Source organism: Terrapene carolina, unplaced genomic scaffold (genome assembly GCF_002925995.2).
Source record: "Terrapene carolina triunguis isolate 2854851 unplaced genomic scaffold, T_m_triunguis-2.0 Scaffold180, whole genome shotgun sequence".
NCBI classification, from domain to species: Eukaryota; Metazoa; Chordata; order Testudines; family Emydidae; genus Terrapene; species Terrapene triunguis.
This window is the reverse complement of record NW_020664531.1, coordinates 9,211,835-9,238,168: the sequence shown is the minus strand read 5'-3', so window position 1 is coordinate 9,238,168 and position 26,334 is coordinate 9,211,835. Positions and strand designations below refer to the sequence as shown.

Sequence of the window (26,334 nt, the reverse complement as noted above, 5' to 3'; positions counted from 1 at the left end):
CCCCGGTTTTTTTTTTGTTTTTTTTTTTGCTTGGGGCGGCCAAAAAGCCAGAGCCGGCCCTGTTTGGAGGAATTTCACTGTAGCTTGTGCCATGGAAGTGAGATTTTTTTTCCCTAAGTGCCATTTTTCTCTGCCAATTTATTCTGCACATTAGTTAGGAACTGCTTATGTCTATTTTGCACAAAGCCAACTGACTTTCTTCATCTCGTGCTGCTCTCCAGATTCCCTGAATAGCAGTGACCAGATCTGTTCAGGGACTACTATATCTCCTGGGCTGCTGTAGACACAAGAGAATGAAGAGAGGGATGGGAATTGGGTTATGGTTGAAGGGTCTTTCTCCCATTACCTGTGTATCTGCATTTGTGGCTATCTGACACACACCACCATTCAATCGGAATGGTGTAACTGATTCCATTACACCAGAACTGTAGCTGCAACCCAGGATTAAGCCCTGTGGACTTTCCCTGCACGTGCCACATCTGCAGCAAAGATAGCCCCCATTCCTCATCCCACGAAACCAGCTGAGGCTTCAGCACTATAAACCCACTTGTTTCCTGGGACAGAGCTGTAATGGAAGGCTAAACTGTATTATCCTGTTCAGCCACTAGGTGGCACAGTGTGAAAACTACTTTATTTAAACTAACCTCAGTCATACCAGGCAGAGCATTAAAGGATTTTATGATGAACACATTTGGTATGATAAGTAAGCTTTGTAGCCAGTCCATATCTGGCACAGAAGTACATGACATGATGTCAGGAGTAAACTAATAACAGAAACAGAAGGAAAACACCAACAAAGGTTGCAGACGGAAGGAACAAAGCAACAAAGGTTGGAGGGTCTCATCAACATGCCACTCTTGAATGCCCCAGAGAACTTCACCTTTGACAAACCTTCACAATGGACGACTGGAAGTAGTATTTTGCAAGATTTCAAACGGCAAACAAATTCCACAAAGAAAACTGTGATATACAGGTATCTTCTTTAACATATGCTTTGGGAAAACAAGAAGAGCAATATCTTTAAATCCTTTGACTTTACTGAAGACAGTCACAAAGATGACTATGAAAGGATTCTGGCTATGTTTGATGCATACTGTATACCTCAAAGAATTATGGTTTATGAAAGAGTATGTTTCCATCAGAGAATTCCAGAACCAGGAGAAAATGCAGAATGTTTTATAAGAGTTCTGCATATGTTGGCTGAAAACTATGATTTTGGGAATGCAAAATATGAAAATATAAGACGGAGGCTTGGTATTGGATTAACAGATAAAAACCTTTCACAGCAGCTACAACTGAAAAGAGATTTAACCCTAGCCACAGCTATACAGAGAGCAAAGGAGTCTGAGTTGATGAGGCAGCAAAACCTTGACAAACTTGAAAAACCTGAAAGTAGCTTAGAAACTATAAAGAGACACTTGAGTGTTAAAAGTCATTATCATAAAATCCCTGAGGCAAGCAGAAAGAAATTACAGGCTAACAGGGACAAATTCCAGCCTACATGCACAATGTGTGGAAAAAGTCATATCCCAAGAGATAATACATGTCCAACCAGAAGCATAGAGTATAATAAATGCATGAAATATGGACAATTTTCAGCTGTTTGCTGCACCAAAGCCGTCAGGGATTCCACTCATACTATAGACCTTCAAGAGCCATAGTTTCTGGGATCTGTTTCTTGTGATGAGATAGAGCCTGGCTGGAGAGTGAAACTGAATATTCATGACAAGACTATTTACTTAAAAAATGACTCAGGAGCTGATGTCACAGTCATCTCAGAAGGGACTTACAATCACCTTCAATCCCTCCCAGAGCTGAAGTCACTTGACATAGCTCTGACTCGCCCTGGAGGTATTCTGAACTGCATGGGCCAGTTCACCACAGAATCAGCTTACCAAGAAAAAAGCTATGGATTCAGAGTGTATGTGATCAAATGGCCACAGACCAACAGCCTTCTCAGCCTCAGTGAGGCAGCTATGCTGGGCCTAATGAGAAAGGTAGAAGAACTCAGTGGTGAATATTTGGTAATATTGGATTTTTGAAAGGCAATCCAGAACAAATAATCTTAAGAGACAATGCTGAATCTTACAGGTACACACAGCGTGCAGGATTACTATGCCAATACCTCATAAAATGGAAACTGAGTTAAAAAGAATGGAGCAGATTGGCATAAGTGAGAAAATCTCTGAGCCACCAGCATGGTGTGCCCCAGTGGTAGCAGTTATAAAGAAAAATAGAAAAATATGAATCTTTATGGATCTTAAAAGATTTAATGAAGCAGTTGAGAGAGAAAAATATTTTCTCTCCAGAGTGAAAGGCACTACTGTATTATCCAAACTGGATGCCTTGAGTGGATTCTGGCAAATTCCTTTAGCCAAAAACAGTGCTAAACTGACTAAATTTATCACATCCTAATTTATCACATCTCTTTCAAAGATTACTTTTTGGGATTACCAATACACCTGAAATTTTCCAAAGAAAGATAGCAGAACTGTTAACAAACACAAATGGAGTTTCAGAGTGGTAGCCGTGTTAGTCTGTATCAGCAAAAAGAACGAGGAATACTTGTGGCACCTTAGAGACTAACAAATTTATTTGGGCATAAGCTTTCATGGGCAAAAACCCACTTCATCAGATGCATGGAGTGGAAAATACAGTAGGAAGATATATACACAGAATATGAAAAGATGGGGGTTGCCATACCAACTCTAACCAGACAAATCAATTAAGGTGGGCTATTATCAGCAGGAGGAAAAAAAACTTGGGTAGTGATAATCAGGATGGCTCATTTCAAACAGTTGACAAGAAGGTGTGAGTAACAGTAGGGGGGGAAATTAGCATGGGGAAATAGTTTTTAGTTTGTGTAATGACCCATCCACTCCCAGTCTTTGTTCAAGCCTAATTTAATGGTGTCCAGTTTGCAAATTAATTCCAGTTCTTCAGTTTGTCGTTTAAGTCTGTTTTTGAAGTTTTTTTGTTGAAGAATTGTGACTTTTAGGTCTGTAATTGAGTGTCCAGGGAGGTAGAAGTGTTCTCCGACTGGTTTTTGAGTGTTATAATTCTTGACGTCTGATTTAAATTTGTGTCCATTTATTCTTTTGAGTAGAGACTGTCCAGTTTGGTCAATGTACACGGCAGAGGGGCATTGCTGGCACATGATGGCATATATCACATTGGTAGATGTCCAGGTGAACGAGCCTCTGATAGTGTGGCTGATGTGATTAGGTCCTATGATGGTGTCCCTTGAATAGATATGTGGACAAAGTTGGCAATGGACTTTGTTGCAAGGATAGGTTCCTGGATTAGTGTTTTTGGTGTGTGGTTGCTGGTAAGTATTTGCTTCAGGTTGGGGGGCTGTCTGTAAGCGAGAACTGACCTGTCTCCCAAAGTCTGTGAGAGGGAGGGATCATCCTTCAGGATAGGTTGTAGATCCTTGATGATGCGCTGGAGAGGTTTTAGTTGAGGGCTGAATGTGATGGTTAGTGGCATTCTGTTACTTTCTTTGTTGGGCCCGTCCTGTAGTAGGTGACTTCTGGGTACTCTTCTGGCTCTGTCAATTTGTTTCTTCACTTCAGCAGGTGGGTATTGTAGTTTTAAGAATGCTTGATAGAGATCTTGTAGGTGTTTGTCTCTGTCTGAGGGATTGGAGCAAATGCGGTTGTATCTTAGAGGTTGGCTGTAGACAATGGATCGTGTGATGTGGTCTGGATGAAGCTGGAGGCATGTAGGTAAGTATAGCGGTCAGTAGGTTTCCGGTATAGGGTGGTGTTTATGTGACCATCGCTTATTAGCACTGTAGTTTCCAGGAAATGGATCTCTTGTGTGGACTGGTCCAGGCTGAGGTTGATGGTGGGATGGAAATTGTTGAAATCCTGGTGGAATTCCTCAAGGGCTTCTTTTCCAGGGGCCCAGATGATGAAGATGTCATCAATATAGCGCAAGTAGAGTAGGGGCATTAGGGGATGAGAGCTGAGGAAGCGTTGTTCTAAGTCAGCCATAAAAATGTTGGCATACTATGGTAGTTTTCATGTGTGATCTTAGATGGAAGAAAACAACAAGACCCTCAATGAAGTCCTAAACCTAATCAGACCTTCTGGACTGAAGCTAATCAAGGACAAATGCATTTTCCACTTACCCCAAATTGAGTTTTTGGGAAAAACAATAAACAAAGATGGGAACGTAACCCTGAGAACATAAACGCAATTTGAGAATTGAATGCACCAACTAATGTACCAGAATAGAGACATATACTGAGGATGGTAAATTACCTTGGTCAATACCTACAAGATAATTCTACAGTGACAAAACCACTGAATGAACTGTTAAATTCCAACATTTCTCGACTATGAGGGCCAAATCAAGAAATTGCCTTCAAAAAGATAAAAGAAATGATCTCAACAGCGGCAGTTCTCAAGTACTATAATGTGAACAAATCCACAAGGGTCAGTGCGGATGCACTATGGCGTAAGTGGTGTGTTGTTGCAACAACATGGCTCTGAGTGGAAGCCAGTTGCATTTTGTTCTTGCACACTCACGGTAGCAGAAAAACAGTATGCACAGATTGAATAGGTGTGCCTGGTAAGAGTATGGACCTGTGAGAACTTTTACAGATATCTGTGAGAACTTTTCACTGATAACAGACCATAAACTGCATGTAACCCTCATCAATGGAAAACTCCTGGATCAAGCACCACTGAGATGCCAACGTCTATTGCTACAGTTAATGCCATTTAACCAATTGTTAAATATGTTCCTGGGAAAAATCTGATAGAAGCAGACGCTCACAAGAAGCCCAACATCACACTCAGTTACCTGTGAACTCTAAGATGACATAAAGGTGTTCATGGATGGTATGAATGCATGCAGAGCATTGTCAGAAAAGACACCACACCACCTTCAAAAAGCAACCTCACAGACACTCAACTTCAGGAAGTTCTAAGTTACATTGGGGTGGCTGGCCCAAGTATCTAAAGGGTATGTCTACACTACGAAATTCGTTTGATTTAATAGAAGTCGATTTTTTAGAAATCGATTTGATACAGTCAATTGTGTGTGTCCCCACTAAGCGCATTAAGTCGGCGGTATGCGTCCACAGTACCGAGGCTAGTGTCGACTTTCGGAGTACTGCACTGTGGTAGCTATCCCACAGTTCCTGCAGTCTCCGTCGCCCATTGGAATTCTGGGTTGAGCTCCCAATGCCTGATGGGGCAAAAACATTGTCGCAGGTGGTTCTGGGTACATGTCGTCAGGCCCCCTTCCCTCCCTCCCTCCCTCCCTCTGTGAAAGCAACAGCAAAAAATCGTTTCTCGCCTTTTTTCCTGGGTTACCCGTGCAGACGACATACCATGGCAAGCAAGGAGCCCGCTCAGCTCACTGTCAACGTATGTCTCCTGGGTGCTGCTGGCAGACGCAGTACTGCAGTGCTATACAGCAGCATCCCCTTCCCTTGCTTTGCCTTGCGGACGGCAGATGGTGCAATACGACTGCTAGCCGTCGTCATCATCCCATGGGTGCTCCTGGCCAACCTCGGTTAAGTTGGTTGGGGGCGCCTGGGCAGACATGGGTGCTCCTGGCCGGCCTCGGTGAGGTCGTTTGGGGGCACCTGGACAAAAATGTGAATGACTCCAGGTCATTCTCTTCTTTAAGTTTTGTCTAATGGAGATTCAGTCCTGCCTGGAATATCATGCCAGCTGGAGGCTTTTGCCTCAGGCTGCTCCCCCAGTCGGCAGCACCGTGCAGTTGCACCTACCCCAGTCTACCCCTTGCTCCCATGGCTCATGAAGCCTGGACAGTAGTAAGGAGCAGTTCAACTAAAGGCTGAGCAAGTGCATAATGGTGGTAGAATATGCCTTTGGACGTTTAAAAGCTCGCTGGAGCAGTTTACTGACTCGGTTAGACCTCAGCGAAACCAATATTCCCATCGTTATTATATCTGAGAGTAAGGGGGAGACGTTTATGGCGGGGTGGGAGGTTGAGGCAAATCGTCTGGCCGCTGATTACGCGCAGCCAGACACCAGGGCGGTTAGAAGAGCACAGCAGGGCATGCTGTACATCAGAGAAGCTTTGAAAACCAGTTTCATGACTGGCCAGGCTACGGTGTGAAAGTTCTGTTTGTTTGTCCTTGATGAAAACCCGCCCCCTTGGTTCACTCTACTTCCCTGTAAGCCAACCGCCCTCCCCCTCCCCCCTTTGATCTCCACTTGCAGAGGCAATAAAGTCATTGTTTCAAATTCATTCATTCTCTATTAACTTGTCACACAAATGGGGGGATAACTGCCAAGGTAGCCCAGGAGGGGTTGGGGAGGAGGGAAGCACAGGGGTGGCGTAGTTGTAGGGGCACCCCCTAGAATGGCATGCAGCTCATCATAGAAGCGGCATGTCTGGGGCTCTGACCCAGAGCGTCCGTTTGCCTCTCTGGCTCTTTGGTAGGCTTCACACGGGACTGCTGCAGTTCCCTGTTATAACCTCTGTCCTTCATGCCCTTGGAGATTTTTTCAAATATTCCGGCATTTCGTCTTTTGGAACGGAGTTCAGATAGCACGGATTCATCTCCCCATACAGCGATCAGATGCTGTACCTCCCGTTCAGTCCATGCTGGAGCTCTTTTGCAATTCTGGGACTCCATGGTCACCTGTGCTGTTGAGCTCTGCATGGTCACCTGTGCTGATCAGCTCACTATGCTGGCCAAACAGGAAATGAAATTCAAAAGTTTGCGGGGCTTTTCCTGTCTATCTGGCCAGTGCATCTGAGTTGAGAGTGCTGTCCAGAGCGGTCACAATGGAGAACTCTGGGATAGCTCCAGGTGGCCAATACCGTCGAATTGCGTCCACACTACCCCAAATTCGACCCAGCGGGGTCGATTTCAGCGCTAATCCCCTCGTCGGGGAGGAGTACAGAAATGGATTTTAAGAGCCCTTTAAGTCGACAAAAACGGCTTCATCATGTGGACGGGTGCAGGGTTAAATCGATCTAACACTGCTAAATTCGACCTAAACTCGTAGTGTAGACCAGGGCTCAGAAAGTGACAAGAGACTACTTTGCAGTATGTGGACAATTAAGCAAGTCAAATGGAGTCATGATTAAAGGCAATTACCTTGTAATTCCAAACGAAATGAGAGGAGAAATCTTAAACCTCATCCATGAAGGATATCAAGGAATAACTAGATGTCGTAAATGGCCCAACCAGTCAGTGTGGTGGCTGGGCATCAGCAAGGACATAAAGAATAAGTATCTGCATGTGAACATTGAAGAACTAACGGACCAACACAGCACAAAGAACCTTTAATAAAGATGCCTCTGCCAGACAGATGTTGGAAGTGACTAGCTGCAGATTTATGCGAATTCAGTGGGCATCATTACCTGGTCATCATGAACTATTTTCCCATATATATAGAAATAATGTACTTGAAAGACATAACATGCTTCAGTGTTATTGAGAAACTGAAGTGCACTTTTTCTCATTTTGGTATTCCAGAACAACCAGTGACAGACAATGGATCCCAATTCACTGCAGCAGAATTTAAGTTCTTCTGAAGAAAATATGATTTTGATCATATTACTAGCAGCCCACATTACCTGCAAGCAAATGGAGAGGCTGAGAGAGCTGTACAGACAGCCAAGAAAATCCTATAGCATGAAGATCCATTCCTTGCTCTTCTAAGCTACAGATCAATACCAGTAGCGGCTACTGCATATAGTCCAGCACAACTGCTGATGGGAAGACAATTCAGAACTACTGTTCCAACTTTGGAAAAGAATCTATCTCCAAACTGGCCAGACATGAAGAGAGTAGCCAAATTGGACAAAAAGACTAAAAAAGCTTATGAACGCTTTTACAACAGACATCACTCAGAGAACTGACAGATCTAGAACCTGGTGGCTGTGGTCATGTCAAATTGGGTGGAGAAAAAGGATGAACAACTCCAGCTGTCGTAAAGAAAAAGAATCCAGTGCCCAGGTCATATGTGGTTGAGCGTTCAACAGAAACCGTCAACATCTATAGTTTGTTCCTCAGAAAGAACAATCAACAGAGCAAACTGTTCAGATGGCAGATGCAAAACAAGAAGACTCAAGGATTCCAAACTGATGACCACAGCCAGCTGTTGCAACTAATGGACAGCCAGATGATCAAGTTGTTACATGTTGGGGTTGTGTAATTAGAAAACCAGCACAATTCAGAGATGCTTAACGGATTAAACTTCAAAGACCGCATGATAGTGTACATATTGTAAATGGTAGGATTGAAGAACTTAAAGAGGAAGATGTAATATGCTAAACTGTATTGTACTGTTCAGCCACTAGGTTGCAATGTGTAAAATATTTTATTTAAATGAACCGCAGCCATACCTGGCATAGCATCAAAGGATCTTATGATGAACACATCTGGTGCATGTAAGCAAACTCTGTAACTAGTCCATTTCTGGTACAGAAGTGTATGACACTCTGCAGAGGTTAAAGCCTTTCATGTGGAGGCCTCCAGATCATAATCGCAGCTGCAGAAGCTGCACTCCCATGGGCTCTGATTCTGGCTGGTGTCCCTGAGCCCCAGCTCTCAAAGCGTGCAGAGATGACCATGCACAACATGCAGACTAATCCTGAGTAGGCCAGCATTATGCTACACTAGGATGCTCTGGAGTAGGAAGGGGGACTGCACTATGAAGAGTAGGGTGCCAAGATGTCCCGATTTTATAGGGACAATCCCGATTTTGGGTGGGCTTTGTCTTATATAGGTGCCTATTACCTCCCACCTCCTGTCCCAATTTTTCAAACTTGCTGTCTGGTCACCCTAGCGAAGAGCAACAATCTGTACCTGCTCCTGGCCCATGGACCCCAGTCCTTGCAGAGCAACCACAAGGCGAGGTAAAGCCTCAGAGCTGGATCTGGGTTCCTTCTGTTGATGCCCATTTGAATGAACATAAATATATATTGTGGTTACTGAGAAGAGCTGTCAAACCGATTGAGTTCTGCAAGGCTTTCAATTACACACACACACACATATATCTACACTTCAAGCTGAGGGCTTGATTCCCAGCTTGAGGAGACATACCTATGCTATCTCTGACTGAGTTAGCATGTTAAAAATAGAGCACAGCTCTGGCAGCAAGAGTGGTGTGCCTAGCATCTCAGACAGGTACATATTCAGGGCAGCTAGCCCCTTCTGCCGTTCACACTGCTGCAATCAGAGCTATTGTGGGTATGTCTCCTCAAGCTAGGAATCACATCTGTCACTCTGAGCGCTGGTCTACACTGGGGCGGGGGTCGATGTAAGATACGCAACTTCAGCTACGGGAATAGCGTAGCTGAAGTCGACGTATCTTATTTCGACTTACCTCGGGTTCTCACGGCGCGGGGTCGACGGCTGCGGCTCCCCCGTCGACTCCGCTACCACTGCTCGCCCTGGTGGAGTTCTGGAGTCAACGGGAGCGCCTTCGGGGATCGATATATTGCGTCTAGATGAGACGCGATAGATTGATTACTACCCACCGATTCGGCGGGTAGTCTGGACGTACCCAAAGTGTAGAGATACCCATCAGCTGAATTCTCCCCTCAGTTACATTAGGCAACCTGACTGAAGTAAATGGGCCTGGACTGGCATAATTCAAGGGAGAATTTGGTCCATCTTGTCTTATACTTTTTTTTGCTAATTCTGCTTAGGGAGAGCTACTGGTTTCCCAATTATATTTGCATTAAGTTTTTAGTCCATTGTTAAAAACAAAATAATTTTTCTAGAAAATGTCCATCTTGTATGAAAATTGCTACAGTGATCCTTGTATTACCTATTTTCATAATCTCTTGTAATCATTATAAAAATGAATTATAGACTATATTTTTGATGTGTCACCTGCCCTGCCTCTTATAAGGGTACATTTTCTTTCTTGACAATATACTACTGAAATTTTTTCAAATATTGCTTTTTTGTGTGACCCATGTCCAGCTTTTAATGACTATTGCTAATAATTAGAGCAACTGTTCTTCAATAGTGTCAATCTCTTACTAGAGGTTTTGAGCACTGTCACTAAAATAAGTATGTTGTAATATTTGGGCCATTATAAGAATTCAGTGTTGTTTAACATATGGTAATTTTTTTATTATTATTACTCACAAAAATACTGTAATGAACCAGTATAGCAAAACGATTTCACCCTGTGAAAAGAGAAAATTTGGCAGTGAAACAAGCAGTTGAAAGAAATCTGAAAATAATGGTTGCCCTGTTAGCACAGAGAGCAAGTACTGAGAAGAATTAAAGGAACGTTTCATTTGTAAATCTATTACAGAGCCCTGATTATTCACTAGACAGGGGTTAAAGCAACAATTTCCTCTTTTAAAATGCATTTTGATTTGCTGTTTCTATCGTTGCTGGATATGGCAGTAAACCAGCAATGTCATAAAAACAGAAGACGTAATTTGGAAAATAAAGCAGCTTAACCTGAATCCATTGAGAGAGTTTTGTGATTGGCTTCAGTGAGTGCAGGCTCATACTCTTAGGATATGCTTGTTTTAAAGTCTTGGAGCCTCAATCTGACCTCATTTGAATGCAGTGGAGATACTCCAGGCTTACATCAATGTATCTAGGAACAGGATATATCCCCTGTCACTCATAAAATATTAAATTTAATAATCAGTTTGAAATTGTGGAAAATGTAAATCAGGCAGGATAGAACTGAAAGTGATGCCTGTCCCATCTGTAGACACTGTATGTATTTTATATATTGTATGTGTGTATAATGTGTGTGTATATATATATACATGCAATATCAAAATACATTCATTTATAGGTATACTATCTGATTCTCCTCAGCTCAGAGTTTAGTGTTATCTTAATTACTTACACGGTATTGAGATTAGAGTGACAAGGTTCCTTTTGTGTTAAGCAAGAGCTCACATTCCTGACTGATGAGCTACTCTCCTCTTTGCCTCTAGATGATCACAGGAAACAGTCTTAAAAACAAAACAAAAAACCAAACCAAAACAAAAAAAAGTCTGTAACTTGTGACTGACCTAATTGTGCAGTGGCAGGGCATTTTATTGCTAGGCAGGGCAGATCTGTGTTACAAGACACATTTGGGCTTTCCAGAGTCCGTAACCTGGTAGGTGAGAAAGTGTGCTGTGCATTGCTGGGCACCGTCTAATTCCAGTTAGAAAAGACATGGCACACAGTAGGAAATGTTAATGCTTATTTATCAACTGCAGGCCTAACTCTACACTATGTTACACTGGTACAACCCAAATGAAGTTTGTGGAGAAGCTGGATGTCACTGAGAGCAGAGTTTGGCCCCGTTGTATAGTTATTAGTATAGACAGCCTTCCAGAGTGCAGCAGTGTTTCAGCAACATTAATTTATCTGTAGTAATTATTATCTATGGACCAAATCTTGAAGTCCTTACTCAGTCTATAATTGTGACTTGAGTGGCAGTTTCCACTGAGTAAGGATGTCAGGATGTGGCCGTATATTTGCTGTTTTGTTGGGAGTGGTGTGATAAGAGGAAGAACGGAACAAGCATCTGGGTTTTTTTCTTTTAGAAGCAACTTCAATCATACCTTTACTCCTTCCTTGTTGAATAGGAAGGTGCCATTTTACACTGCCACTTTTCAGAGTAGAACTGCAGTTTAATGACCATGGGGGGGGAAGTCCTCACATTGAGTCGTGTGCCTGCAGGAGTCAAAGGCTTACACACTGGTTTCAATTCTCACTTGGGCCTAGGGGTTTGGGGGAGGGTTATTTATTTTGTTTTTCAGTGTATGGGGTGGGAGCTTTGGGGATCTCAAGACATTTCCCTTAACTGGGCAACTTGCTGGATGATATTGGCAAGTGTAGGTCTCAGACCCATTTCTCCACATCAGGAGACATTTGCTGGGTGGGGGGAAAGGTGGGGGTGCTGGGAGACACAGAGGAGGAAGGGGAGAATTCCACAGGCAGACACATATTGCAGGGGTGGGATGGGATCACTCCAGCCAGCTGCGCTAAAGCAGCAAACTGAGCATGCACAGCTCTGGCAGCAGCAGATCGGACTTATTTATGGCATGTTTGTGGCAACAGATATAGCCATTTTATTGTCACATACAGAACTTCATGCATCAAGGTATATTGCATTGTGCATTGCTTCTAAACCAAAGGCCACTCTGTTTGCTTCATTCTTTAAATTGCTTTCTTACTTCACTATAATGTATTCCACTCTGATCTGTTCTTCTCTTACTATAGCTTTAATAATTGTATTTTTCAATGTAATTGAAAACCAAGCAGCACAAACAGTATGGTGGTGGTTGTTTATTGTGTATTTTCTGGTCATGTTATCCTTTTTCAGTGTTGGTGATTATGTACTATGGTTATTCTCAGATCTGTGCATGTGTTGATGCTCTTCTAAACACTTTCCTATACCATGACCATACCATAATCAATGTACTGCCTCTTATTTATTTTTTAAGAATATTTTAACAGGATTTTTAAATAGAATAAAATCTTTGATTAAATGTGAAAAACAAGAGCTAGCATCATAGAAAATAAGGTTAACAAAACTGAGTAACATCCCCCTCAAACTTGCAGTAGAGTTTTTGCAGCAGCCTCAGTCATAAATATGTTTTGACAGCACTTATAGCTTTAATCATGATTTGTAACCCTATGGATTTTATTGTTTCTGCTGTCAGAAATCAATTTCAGTATTTAATGGCATTGTGTAACTCAGCCAAAGAGAATTTTGGTTTGATTTGATTTAAATGTTATTTGAAGCTTCATTGCTAAGATAAATCTTTTAAAAATAAATATTTTATTTAAAGCTCCATTTCTATGATACATCTTTTTTTTTCTTACACAAAGTGGTCCTCAGTTGACTAATAGATATTTTAAAACCCTCAGGAATAATATACTACTGCTCAAAATGTAACGAAACAGATGAAATAGTTGTTTGTCTGTATTCCTCTTACTGATTTGCGGATCATATATTATTTCTAAGTCTTTGGCCCTGATCCTGGAAACACTTAAGCGTGTGCTTGATCTTACCCATCATTGTAGACCCATTGGCACCAGTGGGAGTATTCACATAATTAAAGTTCAGCACAATCATAAATATTTGTAGGATCAGGTCATAGCAGACATTTTTATCTAATCTATAAATATAATATTAATTCCTTTTGATGAAAGAAATCTGTTCGAATCTGCCTCCAACCCATCATCAAAACTGTTGACATCAGTGGGAGTTCCCCTTACATGAATAAATTGCCCAAATTTGTATATATCTTTGGGGGAATCAAAAATTATATATTTCGCTTAAAGAAGGGGGAAAAAGCATAGGAAATTAATTGAAGTACTGAGTTAACAATTATACTGTGTCTGTTAAAAGTCTCATCACTTACATCTTTTACAAGGTTAAAGTTTGACTTGCAAAAGGAAAAATATTGTGTGTGTTCCCTGTTGCTTCTTTATAAAACTGAAATGTTGGGGTTTTCTGTTCTTAATAATAATAATAATTAATAATAATACCTAGCTCTTATGTAGTTCTCTTTGTTAAAGATTAACATAGCTCTGCCCCTTTGTTTGAAGAAGCAGAAAGCTTCCACTCCTATAATCCTCCAAGAAGTTCTTCAAAGTAAACGGAGACAGACTTGAGTTTGCTGACATTTTAAAAGGAAAAATGGTAAGGAAAAAAATGTGCAGGGGGATATGCAAGAGGAGAACCACCTTTCAGGAAGCAAAGATAGGCAAAGTCCCCCCCTTTTTTTTTCCTTTTGTAGGTCATCTTTATCAAATGTCTGCTGTTTCTGGTCTGCTGTTTCTGGTGGCATTTCCATTCATTTCCAGTCAAACTAGTATTTATATCAAGGATGAAAACCAGGACCCATTGAAGTCAGTGGCAAAACTCCCATTAACTTCAGTGTATCCAGGATTTCACCCTATGTTCTTTCAGTTATCTAAGCATGAGCAGTGATTTTTAGCTAACTATCTTTACTGTATTTCATTCAGAGAGCCTGCAGCTCGCACATGATAATATTTATGTTGTGGATGATATGGTTTTGGAACTATCAGAGGTAGAGGAGACAACATCAGTAAGCAGCTGTTTTGCGTCGGAAGACACCACTGAAGACTCAGGTGTTGTGAGTTCTCCATCTGATGTCGTATCTTTGGATTCACAAAATGACAATATGAAATTGAAAGACAAGCCAGTGAATGGTCAGGAGGACTCTGCTGAAAGGGACGGAACTTACGCAGCAGAGTTGTGCTCTGTGAGGAATACCTCCTGCGATAGCAATGATTCTGGAAATGCTCACCAGAGGTAAGTCCCACTTGTAAAACAATCTAAAAAAATCTCATTTGCCTTTCTTATAGGAAAGCATTTAGCAAAGCCAGCTTCTACTTTTTGTTGCTATTTCATAACCCAATGCCAAATAAACACCTAAGGGCTCATCCTAATGAAAATATTTAGTGCCAAAACGCCCTAAGATCATGTGCTTGTAACAACTGGCAGAAGTAACTTTTTTGTTTTAATTTGTAATTTCTTGCAAAATTCTGCTGCTCTTCAGGGCTGATTTCTCCATGAAGGCTAAAATAATTCTGTGTCATAGTTTGGTTAATTCTGCAGCAGCGGTAATGTATGGGGGAAGGCCTGTAATTTTATTGCAGATCGGCATATCTACAGCAACACTGCCAACCAAGGAAATAGTGTTTATTAGACAAATAAATATTTTCCTGCAGTTTCTTCAGCCCAAATATCGCAGCACTCAGCTAATACATGAGAACCTGGAAACTGATTGCGAACACAAGTGAAACTGACTTTTCTGTTTATTTGCCAAAAGTCACATGGTGAGTCAATGGTGGAACGGGAAAGAAAACTCAGTTCTTAGTGCTCTGCAGATGCAAACCGGAAATCAAGGGGAGCTATGCCATCAGCAAAGAGGTTGGTCCAAGACGACACACAGAAGGGCACCCACTCTATGTGATACTGCAAGATTCAAGAGGGAAAAAAAACTGTTACTTCTTGTTCGACACAAAGCCCGTGCTCCCTCTGTTTAGTATCTAATCTACTGTACCTTCAAAAGAGCATGTAGCATTGGCCTAATTATCTCCTTCCACACATTTCTGGGGGGGAAACTTGAAGTAGGGGATAAATTGGCCTGCAGTCAATAATTAATCCCTAAATCTGACCATGGGCCTGATCCTATTCCCATTGATGTCAACAGGTACAGGGTCAAGACTCCTTCGGATGTCTTTTTAACTCTGTCTTCCATGTGACTTTTCCTTGCTGTATAATCCACTATAGATCCCCTAATAATTTCTTTATGGAGGATGACATAGACTAGCATAATAAGTATGATTAGCACTAACTGTTTGATCCAAACCCCATTGAAGTCAGTGGAAAGACTCCCACTGATTTCAGTAGGCTTTGTATCGTATCAGGCCTCATGAGAGGAATAAGCAGTCTTCACTTGAAACAGCAAGGCCCAAACTGATTAGATCAAATATGCATGTCCAGGCTGTTATATACACTGCCCAAAAGTTACTACAATCTTCACTACCACAAACACTCCTTACTCATCCCCAAATTTCATATCATAATTGTGACTTTGAAGCACAAAATACACCACAGCATAGCCAGTAATATAGCATTCCTAATCAGTGCAAAGTATTTTGCAGCATTTGATGGCATGTTTCATGCTTCCCAATAAAGTGAAAGACCTATCGCATGCCATTAAAACGTCACATACCACAGCTTAAAAGTCAACATCTGCCTTAATTTTCACTTCACTGCAAGGCAAAAACATCTCTCGTTTTGGATTCAGCTTTGCCTCTAATCCACACAAAGATGACAATAAAGTTATGATTATAGAAAATTTTAGGAAATGTTACACATAAGCTAGAGATCTAAGTTATGGATCATGTGGGAAATATCACTTAAAATTTGCTAACTTTTGTCCATGTAAAAATCTCAGTCCTCATGTTGAATTAGCAAATTGTGGGTGTTTTTTGCATGTATTACCTTTTATTTTTTTTAATTCACTTCCTGTGAGTATGAAATCACTTCAGATCAACATTAGGGCCCTGTGGAAGCCTAAAATCTGTAACTGGTTTTAGTACTACAGCAACAGCTGATGCTGCAGTACCAGAGATGCTGATAGCAAAATCTTTTAAACTGATATGTTCTCTCCTACAGTGTGTGAATTCCAACTCCGCTCCTAACCTGTTTGCAAACAAACTAGTATTGAAAACAATGCCATTTTTACTCCCCTTGAGGTCAACTCCTTAAGTCTTCAAAAAACCACTTCTTGGGAAAGAAAATAAATAAGTTTGTTTATTTTTTAAATACCTGTTTGTATTAAAATCTTAGGTTCATTATCTGAATTTGAGTCAGTTTTAAAAATTTAGCAGGAAAATTTAGAGCATGTCACGTTCAAAGCTCCTATGTCATAGCAGATCCACTGCCTATGTAGTAAAGTCAGCTGAAGACTTTGGGATTCTATGTAGTTCCTTAGATGAGCAGGGACTGTAGAAATGAGCCTTCTACACAATCCCCTCTCCTCCATCTGGGAGCTGAACTCCCAGTGAAGTCAAAGTAGAGTTTTGTATGAACAGTTTACAGTAAGTTATATTTTCTTATATTTCTGTTCCTTAAGCATTGGAGCTCCAGTAGAAAACAATGCATGAAATTCATGAATTCTTGCTAAATTTCTACCAGTTCCAGATATTAGGATCTAGCTCAACTTTAAAATAAAATAAACTGGAAAGCATGGAACTGCTATAAAGGACAAGTAATATGTGATGTAAAATGCTGTTGTCTTGATTCACTTTAATAATCCAGGAGCCAATTAGTTTTGTGTAATATGAAAGTGTACCAGTTAGCAAGAATGGGACAGAGTCATCTATGGTTCTGAACTCCATTGAGCCCAGTGCAGTTACACCAGGGACTAGTTTGGCCCAGTATTTGAAAACTGATTGTAAAGGCTGTTACAGAAGATTCTAAACATTTTGTATTATTTTTACTAATCATTATAAAGTTGACTAAACGCTAGGCTTTAGTTACCTTACAAAATAAGTAATTTCTAGGAAAACAGACCTATTACAGAAAGAAAAGGTCTGAGTCTCATTTGCACTAAAGACACTTTACACTGTTCTGGCAGTGGGAGTAAATTACATTCACTCACTTTAAGGCCCGTCTGCACTGTCAGTGCAGTAAAGAGCCTATGAGTAAGTGAAAATCAGGTCCAAAGTGTTTACATAAGCTAATGAGTCCCACATAATGCTTAGCTCATGCTCCAGGAGGTATTCTGCGATGTTGCCTACTTTTGGCAAATTATATTTTTTAATTCATTTTGTTCAGGCTTCCAGGGGCCTTCAGGCATGGGTGGCTTTAAAAATTAAAAGTTTATTTATTATTTATTATCGTAAGGGATGTATGACTAAACTCTGAGAAAGTGCAACTGAAATGCATGCCAGCCTTTGAAAATCACATGAGAGAATTACAATCCGAGTCTGCCCATCAAATGCTATGTAAGTCAGTGAAAACCATGTGTGCATTCAAAGGCAAAATCTGGCTCTTAGTATGCAGTAGACTTGTGTGTGTTTGCAAGCATAAATCTGTGCTCAGATGTGAAATGACATGTACAACTATCTTCACAATTTCAGAACTGACAATGACTACAGCAATTGTATCTCCAACCAAGTTTTCTCAAGTAGAAGGCCTTATAGGGTACTTACTACCCATAATACGCGGGGCAGAGAGATTTCAAAGTAAGACCCCAAATCCTGCAAGCTGCTCCAGCAGGTGACCAGAATGCTAGAGCTGTGCAAATAATGGATTTTTCGTTTCACTGGCGATTCCAAAAAATTGGCCGGGGAGAAGGGGGAGACATTTTTGGATCAACCCAAAAATGAAGTATTTTGACATTTCTGGTGAATGGGGGGGGGGGGAGATTTTGTTTTGATTTCAAGCATTTTAACGTGTTTTCAATAAAATTAAAGGACATTTCTAAACAAAAAGTGGTTTTGAACCAAAACATTTATTTTCAAAAATGTCTGAACAAAATGTTTCTTTTTTTTATCAGCTTTGTTCTTTTTCAAAAGGAATAGCTCACTGATACCGACACAAATGTGTGAAGTGTTTTAGTGTCACCAAATCTGCATTTTTGGCAGGAAAAAGTTTTGGACAAAAAATTTCACCCAGCTCTGCCGGGTGCCCATGCTGGAGTCCTATTGCCTTCATAGGGCTTTGCCCATGCACAATGAGCAGCTGGCCGGGTCACTAATTTTCAAAACTGTAATTTCATGTCTGTTTTGGGGTTAAGAAGAGCACTGCACTGGAAATCCAGTCTATTCTGGGCTCTGCCATCAACTTGCTGTGTGACTTTGGGCAAGTCACTTCACCTTTCTGTGCCTCTGGTTTCCTTTTCACCATTTGTCTGTTTTAATTGTAAACTCTTAGGGGCAGAGCTTGTTTCTTGCTATAGGTATGGCTACATTGAAGCTGGGAGGTGTGATTCCCAGCTCACGTAGACATACCTGTGCTAGCTCTGCTTGAGCTAGTATACTTAAAATAGGAGTGCAGCCGGTGTAGCATGAGTGCTGGCTCGGGCTAGACCCAGTGGTCTGGGCAGTTGTACACAGTTGGCTAGCCCAAGCTGCCACTGTACTACCCTGGCCTCACTGCTATTTTTAGGTGGCATCTCAAGCAGAGGTAGAGGGTACATCTATGCCTAAGTGTTTTCACAGCGCCTAGCACAATGTACTCCTGGTTTCAGTTGTGGGGCCTTAGGGTCTACCATAATAGAAAAAATGATTGTAAGCATCATTAAGCATTGACCCTGAACACGCTTTCAGCCTAACTCTCTTCCTTAATATCCCTCTTTGCAACTGACTTCTTTTGGTTAGCGTCTTATCACATACCTGCTCACAAAATTTTAATATATAGTATTATATGAATAATAAGCAAACCACAGAGAAGTTAAAATGTTGCATACATAGCAATAAACACATCTCATGATCTCTCACAGTTGTAACTCCTGTCCTCCCATACCCCTTCTTTTCCCATTCTTTGTTTGGTGTCAGCACGCCAGCTCCTTGGGGCAAGGATCGGTCAGTGTTATATATCTGCAAAGCATCATGCACACCTACTGTGTGGAACTGTATAAATAATTACACACAAAAATGCTGTGTTAAAAGACTATTATTCAGGTTGTAAAATCAAGCAGTCAAAAGTTAGGCTCTGCTAGTGCAACCTTCATTTGGCCCCCTTGTGCTTTTGTATTATGACATAGTCTTTAATCACATGATCACATATTATTTTTTCTGCAGGACCCCCATTTCGTGCACAGAATGGATAGTGCTCACTTAATGAGCAGCTATTCAATATTTTGTTTTATCCTCTTTGCTCAGTTTGAGGCCCTGTGCCTTATTTACTGCACACTATTCAAACCCTGCTCTGAAGTCAGAATTATTAATTTCCTCATGAGCTTACCTATGGTGCTCATCACTCTTGTATACAAGTACTTCCTGAATACTAATTAATTTATTTTCACAGCCCCCCACTGAGGTGTGGGGTTGGCATTACCCCCATTTTATACATGGGAAATTGAGACACAGAGAGATTAAGGTCAAAAGTGTCCACTAATTTTGGGTTTCCATTTCAGACTCCTAGGACCTGATTTTTCAGAGTACTTAGTAGTATATAGCACTTAATGTGTTCAAATATAGCTCCTGCTGACCTTGAAGTTGCAATTCTGAGTGCTCAGAATTAGCACTGGGTGAAATGTTTTTAGCAAATAACGTTTTTGATGAAAAATGCTTTTTGGGGGGCTCCAAAACCATTTGCAGATTTGGGTCAAATTTGAATAATAGTTTCAGCCAAAGAACTATGGGGGGAAATCAAAAAAGTCCAAACGTTTTTCTTTGACTGTTTTGAACCATTTCATTTTGGCTTTTTCATTTTGAAATGTCATTCTATTTTGAAATCTGACCAATTTTTTAAGACACACAAACACACACACACACACACACACACAGGTGAAAACCACCCAAAATTGTCCAAATTGAACCAAAAAACTTGGGGGGGAAAATGGTTCCAGTTGACCAAAATATTTTAAGATCCACCACACAGACCTTTGCCACTTGAGCTAACAAAGTAAATGATAGCACTAGTAGGTTGCCATCCTGTATGTAGACAAGCACTAGAAGGGGATGAGAGACATACTTTCCCAGTGGGTTTCACTTTTGCACATATTTGTTGACAGCAAAGAAAAGGGGAGACTCAGGAATCTTGGCTTCCATTCTAGGCTCTGGAAGGCAGTGTGTCTAGTGGGGACAGACTGTTCTGCCCATTTCCTATAAGCCTGACCCCTTCTGCCCCACCCTCTCCAACCTCTGTCTGCCTTGTCTCTTTCGCACACCTGGCTTCTTGTCTTAGTCCCAGTCTCCTTGGCCAGCCAGTCCTGATCTCTCTCTCCAGACTCACTGTCTGAGTCTCAATTTATTCCACAACTCGGTCTCCCCCCACTCTACTTACCCAGCCAGTCCCAGTTCCCCCATCACGCCCAGCTCCTTGTCCCCAGTCTCCTTGCCCAGTCAGTCCCAGTTTCTCTTGCCTGGCTTCTCATCCAAACTCTCTCCCTCACCTCACTAGTTCCCAGTCACAGTCTTCATCCCCAGGCTCCTCATCTAATCTCGCTCACCCACAACCCTAGCTCTTTGTCCCAGTTCTCCCTCTGCACCCTAGCTCCTTGTCAGATCTGTCTCATCCCTCCCATCTCCCTCCACTGGTTCCTAGTCCCAGTCTCCCCCCAAGCTGTGTCCAAACTCGATTTCCCCTCCATCAGCCAAATGACTTACAGTCCCCCTTCTTGGTCTCTCACCAGTTTCCAGTCCCATTCTTTCCCCCACAGCTCCCAGTCTTTTGCCCAACCAATTAGCCTCTTTCTCTGTGGCTCCTGTCCCAGGTTTCCCACCAAATTAGTCCCAGTATCCCCCACTCCAACTCCCTGTCCCAGTTTCTCTCCCTTCTCCAGCCCCAGTCTCACCAGACTCCTTGTTCTCTCCCCCGTTTCCCACGTTTATCCCCTCTGCATTTGAATCAGATTACTTCCTCCCTCACAGTTCCTGGGCGCAAGTAATGTGGTCACTGAGAGCACAGGACAGACGCTCCCTGGTCTGACTTCCAGTGCCTGACCCCACCCTTGTCCAGAGGGGCAGGGGGAGCAGCCATTACAGGAAAGGTCCAGGTTCTCCCATGTAACCCTGGGTTGGAGCATACTCAGTCTCACTGTGGGAATGGCTTTGGTGCATACTCTAGGTCATCACTAGGAGCTGAGAGGCTCGAGCATGCTCAGTGAGAGCAGAATTCAGAGATTTTAGCTGCTGTTGAGCATATGCAAACTGTGATTTTTCAAAAGCTTCTAACTTGGGCAGATTTTCACAGGAATGCAAAAGGCACATCCCTTAAGAAAGGCCACTCAATTCCAAATTTCAAGTCCTTGCTCCAAAGAGATCTCAAGAATTTTTTAGCATGGCAAAACAGCATATTTTTCCCTGGCCTCATTCTCAGAAACAGCCGAATTCCCAAAAAATGCCAGAGACAAACACCCAGCCTTGAAAATTGCAGCCCAAACAGTTAAAGTTCCACAGAGATGTATGCAACTGAAAACAGGGTCTTACAATGGAAAAGTCAGGCAACCTTAATAACAGGCAGTGCTACCAGCCCCACCTATAATAATAATAATAATAATAATTAATAATAACCAGCTAGAGATTTGTAAATTATGAAGTAGAGGAATGTGCAGATTACAAAGCCAAAAAATGCAGCATTCTTAGCCTGTGACCAGATGTGTAAACCCAACACAGTGCTGAGCCATGAGTTAATAACTGTCCATGGGCTATGGGAAGGGGATTTTTCCCTGGCCTGAGTTATAGTTTCAGCAGTAACGAGTGGAGGCAAATTCCTCCAGGTGAAGCTGATTGAGGGCATGAAAAAAATCTATTGGGATCAATTAATGACCTGGATTCTAATTAAGGAGCCTATTTCCTCTCTTTCTTGGGGAGTTTGTAACACCTGACTCTCATCCGAGTAGCTGAGGCTATTGTGAGCAGGAGGAGAAGGGTCTTTTTGTTACCAATCTGAGAAAGTGTTGTTCTGTTGTTACAGAGCTGATTGGTTTTTGATGGGCTGATGATAAAAGAGTAGGGGTGGGTGAACTTGTGCCTAATTTTCAGCCCATTTAAACTTGAATGATACAAGCTTTGTGTTCCTTAGGGAAAATGGGAACGGGGAGAAGAGGGGGGAAATGTAATGATGAAATTCAAGCAGAAAGTGATCAGAGTGAAAAACAAATATAGAGAAACTAGTGGAGGAAGAGCAGAGAGGAACATAGAAATTCTAATGAAAAATGAATATCCCACATAGAACATTTATGCCACTTGTGACAGCCTAGCATTGGGACAGGGGAGAGTTTTTATAGAATGATGGAAAGGGGCCTGAAGAGGTCATCTAGTCCTGCCCAACTGCCCTGGGGCAGGATCAAGTAAACCTAGACCACCCCTGACAGGTGTTTCTCCAGCCTCTTCTTAAAAATCTAAGTATCTTTATACTTAGACAGTGTTTCATAATATCTTTTTTACTGCACATTAAGCAAATTACTTGTTGTCCTACCTTTGGTGGACATGGAGGCCAACTGATCATTGGTCTTTATAACAGCCCTCAGATATTTGAAGACTGTTATCAGGTCTTCCCTGAGTCTTCTTTTCTCAAGACGAAACATGCCCAGTTTTTTTTAACCTTTTCTCATAGGTCAGGTTTTCTAAAGCTTTTATCATTTTAATTGCTCTCTTATGGATTCTGTCCAATTTGTCCACATCTTTCTTAAATTGTGGCGCACAGACCTGGAGATAGTACTCCAGCTGAGGCTCCCACCCACGGTGCTGGGTAGAGCAGGAAAATTACATCATGTGTCTTCAATACAACACTCCTACTAATATATCCCAGAATGATATCAGCCTTTTTTGTAACTGCATCATATTGTTGATTCATATTCAATTTGTGATCCACTATAACTCTCAGATCCTTTTCAGCAGTAGTACTGCTTAGACAGTTATTCCCTATTTTGTAGTTGTGTGTTTGATTTTTTTTTTTTTTAATTCCTAAATGTAGTACTTTGCACTTGTCTTTATTGAATTTCATCTTGTTGAATTCAGGCCCTTTCTCCAATTTGTCATGGTTTTTTTGGAATTCTAATCCTATCCTCCAAAGTGCTAGCAACTCCTCCCAGATTGGCATCATCTTCAAATTTTATAAACGTGCTCTTCACTCCATTATCTAAGTCATTAATGAAAATATTGAAAAGTACCGGACCCAGGACTGACCCCTGTGAAACCTCACTAGATATGTTCCGGCACACTCTCACCATTTTATAGTGATCCATTGATAATGACTCTTTGAGAATGGTCTTTTAACCAGTTTTGCACCGACTTTATACTGTACTAATTTAATCTAGATCTCATTTCCCTAGTTTGTTTATGAGAACGTCATGTTGGACTGTACTATCCATAATACATAGGAGAGGTTTTATTTTAGCGAGGTAAAAAGGACATTTTACTTTATCTGAATTGTGCTGATAGGGAAGAAATAGGTTAAAATGGGAGAATTTGGGGGAATGGAAATTACTTTTATGAACCCGGCAAATGTTTGAGAGGTTCACAACCCTCAGATTCTACAAATATGGTTTATTTCCATCCTTTTCTTCTCTATCTCTGGCTTCCCCCTCCCTTCATTCCTCCCCTCCTCTCCCCCCCCCCATCTTAAAAATCTGGACATGTTCATGCATTTCTTTGCTGACTGATGCACATAGGGGGAAGGTGATGATGAAACTATTATTCTAAAGTAATAGACATTCACAGTCATTAGAGTAACAATCCAAGCTAGCCTTTTAATTAAATGTATACATAAGCAAAGTGTCCTGTGCTTGTGAAATTGTAGAATCTTTCACATGTAAGGAAGTGTGGTATTGATAAAGGTGCAGTGCCGGGAGTTAGGAGATCAAGATTCTGGCACAGATTTTTGGTGCTCAACCGTAGACAAGTACTATAACCTCACAGCACCTCAGTTTCCCCATCTTTAAAACTGGGGTAATATTTCTACACTCCAAAGTGGTATATTGTGGGTTGATTCATTAATGTTTATATGTAAAGCACTCGGATAATATTAGATGGGAGGCCTTAAGAAATGCAAAGTAGTAATATATATTAAGCAGCAACATTTTTAATTTCAGTGTGTTGTTTTTTGACCAGTGAACATGAGAGACCTATAGTAGGAATGCACATTATTTTTGCTACAAAGAAGCAACCCAATTTTTCTCTCAAATATACTCATGCAGTTCCCATTAAAATCAATTGGTGGTAATGCTTATATATCTGAGGGCAGAACTGGGCCCATATATCCTAATCTTGACAAGCCAGTTACTCTTTAAGAATGGGAAATAGATGTATTCAACCTTTCTGCACACTTTTACCCTCCTATAAATATAATACACTCCAATAAACCTGATAACCAAACTCTCCTGTGTCCAAAAAGGAAGTGCTGCTTGCCTTTTATTCTCCTTTAACAACACGAAAAGCAGGGATATGTGGCATTCAGACAATGGCAGAATACAGCCCTAATATTTTTTCTTTTCTTCTATTTGCCTGTCACTTTCAGAAACCTTGCATTAAAGACAAATGATGACTTTATTATCTAACCAGTCCCAAATGGAATGTACTTTCCAATACATTAACAGCATACAGTTTGGCACTGTTTGCAGGTTTTGGTCATATGAAGCTGGAACATTAAAAGTTTTCACACTGAAGTTCACTTGCACCTCAGAAAGGAGGGAGTAGACTTGGGGAGAAAGGAGATCATTTTCTAACTTTTTTGGCGGAGGGAAGGGGTCAGAATTGGAGGTGTCAAACTGTAGGCTGCCCTCTGGGAATGTGGTTGCCTAACTGTGATGTTTTTCAGCCTTTGCGTTCTCTTTCAAATGGCAAATCAAAAAGCCCCTTCACCTCTGACAAGATGAAGAGGAAAACAAATGTTTTCAAAGGTTTTGGAGGACTGTTGGCTAATTTGGAAAACAGCTACTTCCACCATTAAAAAGCATTTAGCTACATTAATTACAAAAGCCTGTCCAAATGGCAATATAATACATGGAGGTTGTCTGGGGTCCCCACTGTGGCTTAGTTTAAATAGAAAGCCTTATTCACAAGGATGCTCTTTCAAAAACATGTTCTCAGGGGAGCTTAAACTCATTCAGTATCTATCTTGTTATGCAAAAAGAACAGGAGTACTTGTGGCACCTTAGAGACTAACAAATCCATCAACTTCATAAAATTTGTTAGTCTCTAAGGTGCCACAAGTACTCCTGTTCTTTTTGTGGATACAGACTAACACGGCTGCTACTCTGAAACCTATCTTGTTATGTAGCTCCCATTCCCATAGTACTATCTGAGTGTCCTCCAAGCATTTCTTCTCACGTCACTTCTGTGAGATAGGGAAGGATCATTAGTCCCATTTTACAGATGAGCAATTGAGGCACAGAGAGAGAAAGTGTTTTGCCCAACACCACACAAGAAAGTCTGTGGAAGAAAAGGGAATTGAAGCTAGGTCTCTTGAGTCCCTGTCCATTGTTTTAATCATAGGATCATCAGGCTGGTTCCACCAAGCTACTGACTGCCTCTTGTGAGGTGCCAAGTGCTCTCAACACCCATTCAAGTAGCCCCCCTCAGTGGAAGTCATCAGTGCTCAGCACTTTTCAAGATAGGGTCCACGATTATTTAGCATAGATGAGCCTTGTGCCAAGAATGGACATCTGGGAACTACTAACCGGGGTCTTTTGATATTACTGGATGGGGGTAGAAAATCAGCATGACTGTTCTTAAGGCAGTTCACATAGCCCTGTGTTACCCATTGTGTTTTTTCAGCTACACTGTTCTTGTTTTGCAGCCATCCACATCTGATGCTATATATCGAGCTTTCCATAACTCTTTGGAAATGCTCTTAATTCAGGATTGGGTTAATTTGATCATGTGCTAAAACCCAAAGAAGTCGCTCTAAATATAATATAATGGCAGCGTCTCTGACTGCAATTATAGTGCCTTTAACTGTTTACAAAGTAAAGCAGTATTTATGACTAGATGTGTCTGAGCTTTTTCTCTTCCCCCTTTGAATTAAACTTTCTCATAAAAGTCCTTCTTCTGTGGTGCTAATTTGACAAAATGCTGCTGTAACTTTCATTTTGTCTCCAGCTGAGAGAGTGACTGCGGAGGAATAATTATATGCTGTGGCCTCAGCTCAGTGAAACATTAAAGTCAGTAGGTGAGCAGTTGCTGCACTCCATCCT

General features: G+C 41.3%; 1 protein-coding gene across 3 annotated transcripts in view; it reads left to right on the top strand.

The window, feature by feature from the left end:
• Positions 1–26,334, top strand: part of LOC112117089 (protein cordon-bleu) — a 240,208-nt gene that overhangs the window by 194,202 nt on the left and 19,672 nt on the right. For all 3 annotated transcript variants that reach the window (XM_024214955.1, XM_024214954.1, XM_024214959.1), the window contains one exon: positions 13,955–14,264. In XM_024214955.1, the coding sequence (XP_024070723.1) occupies positions 13,955–14,264 (310 nt within the window). The remainder of the gene's footprint in view (positions 1–13,954; positions 14,265–26,334) is intronic.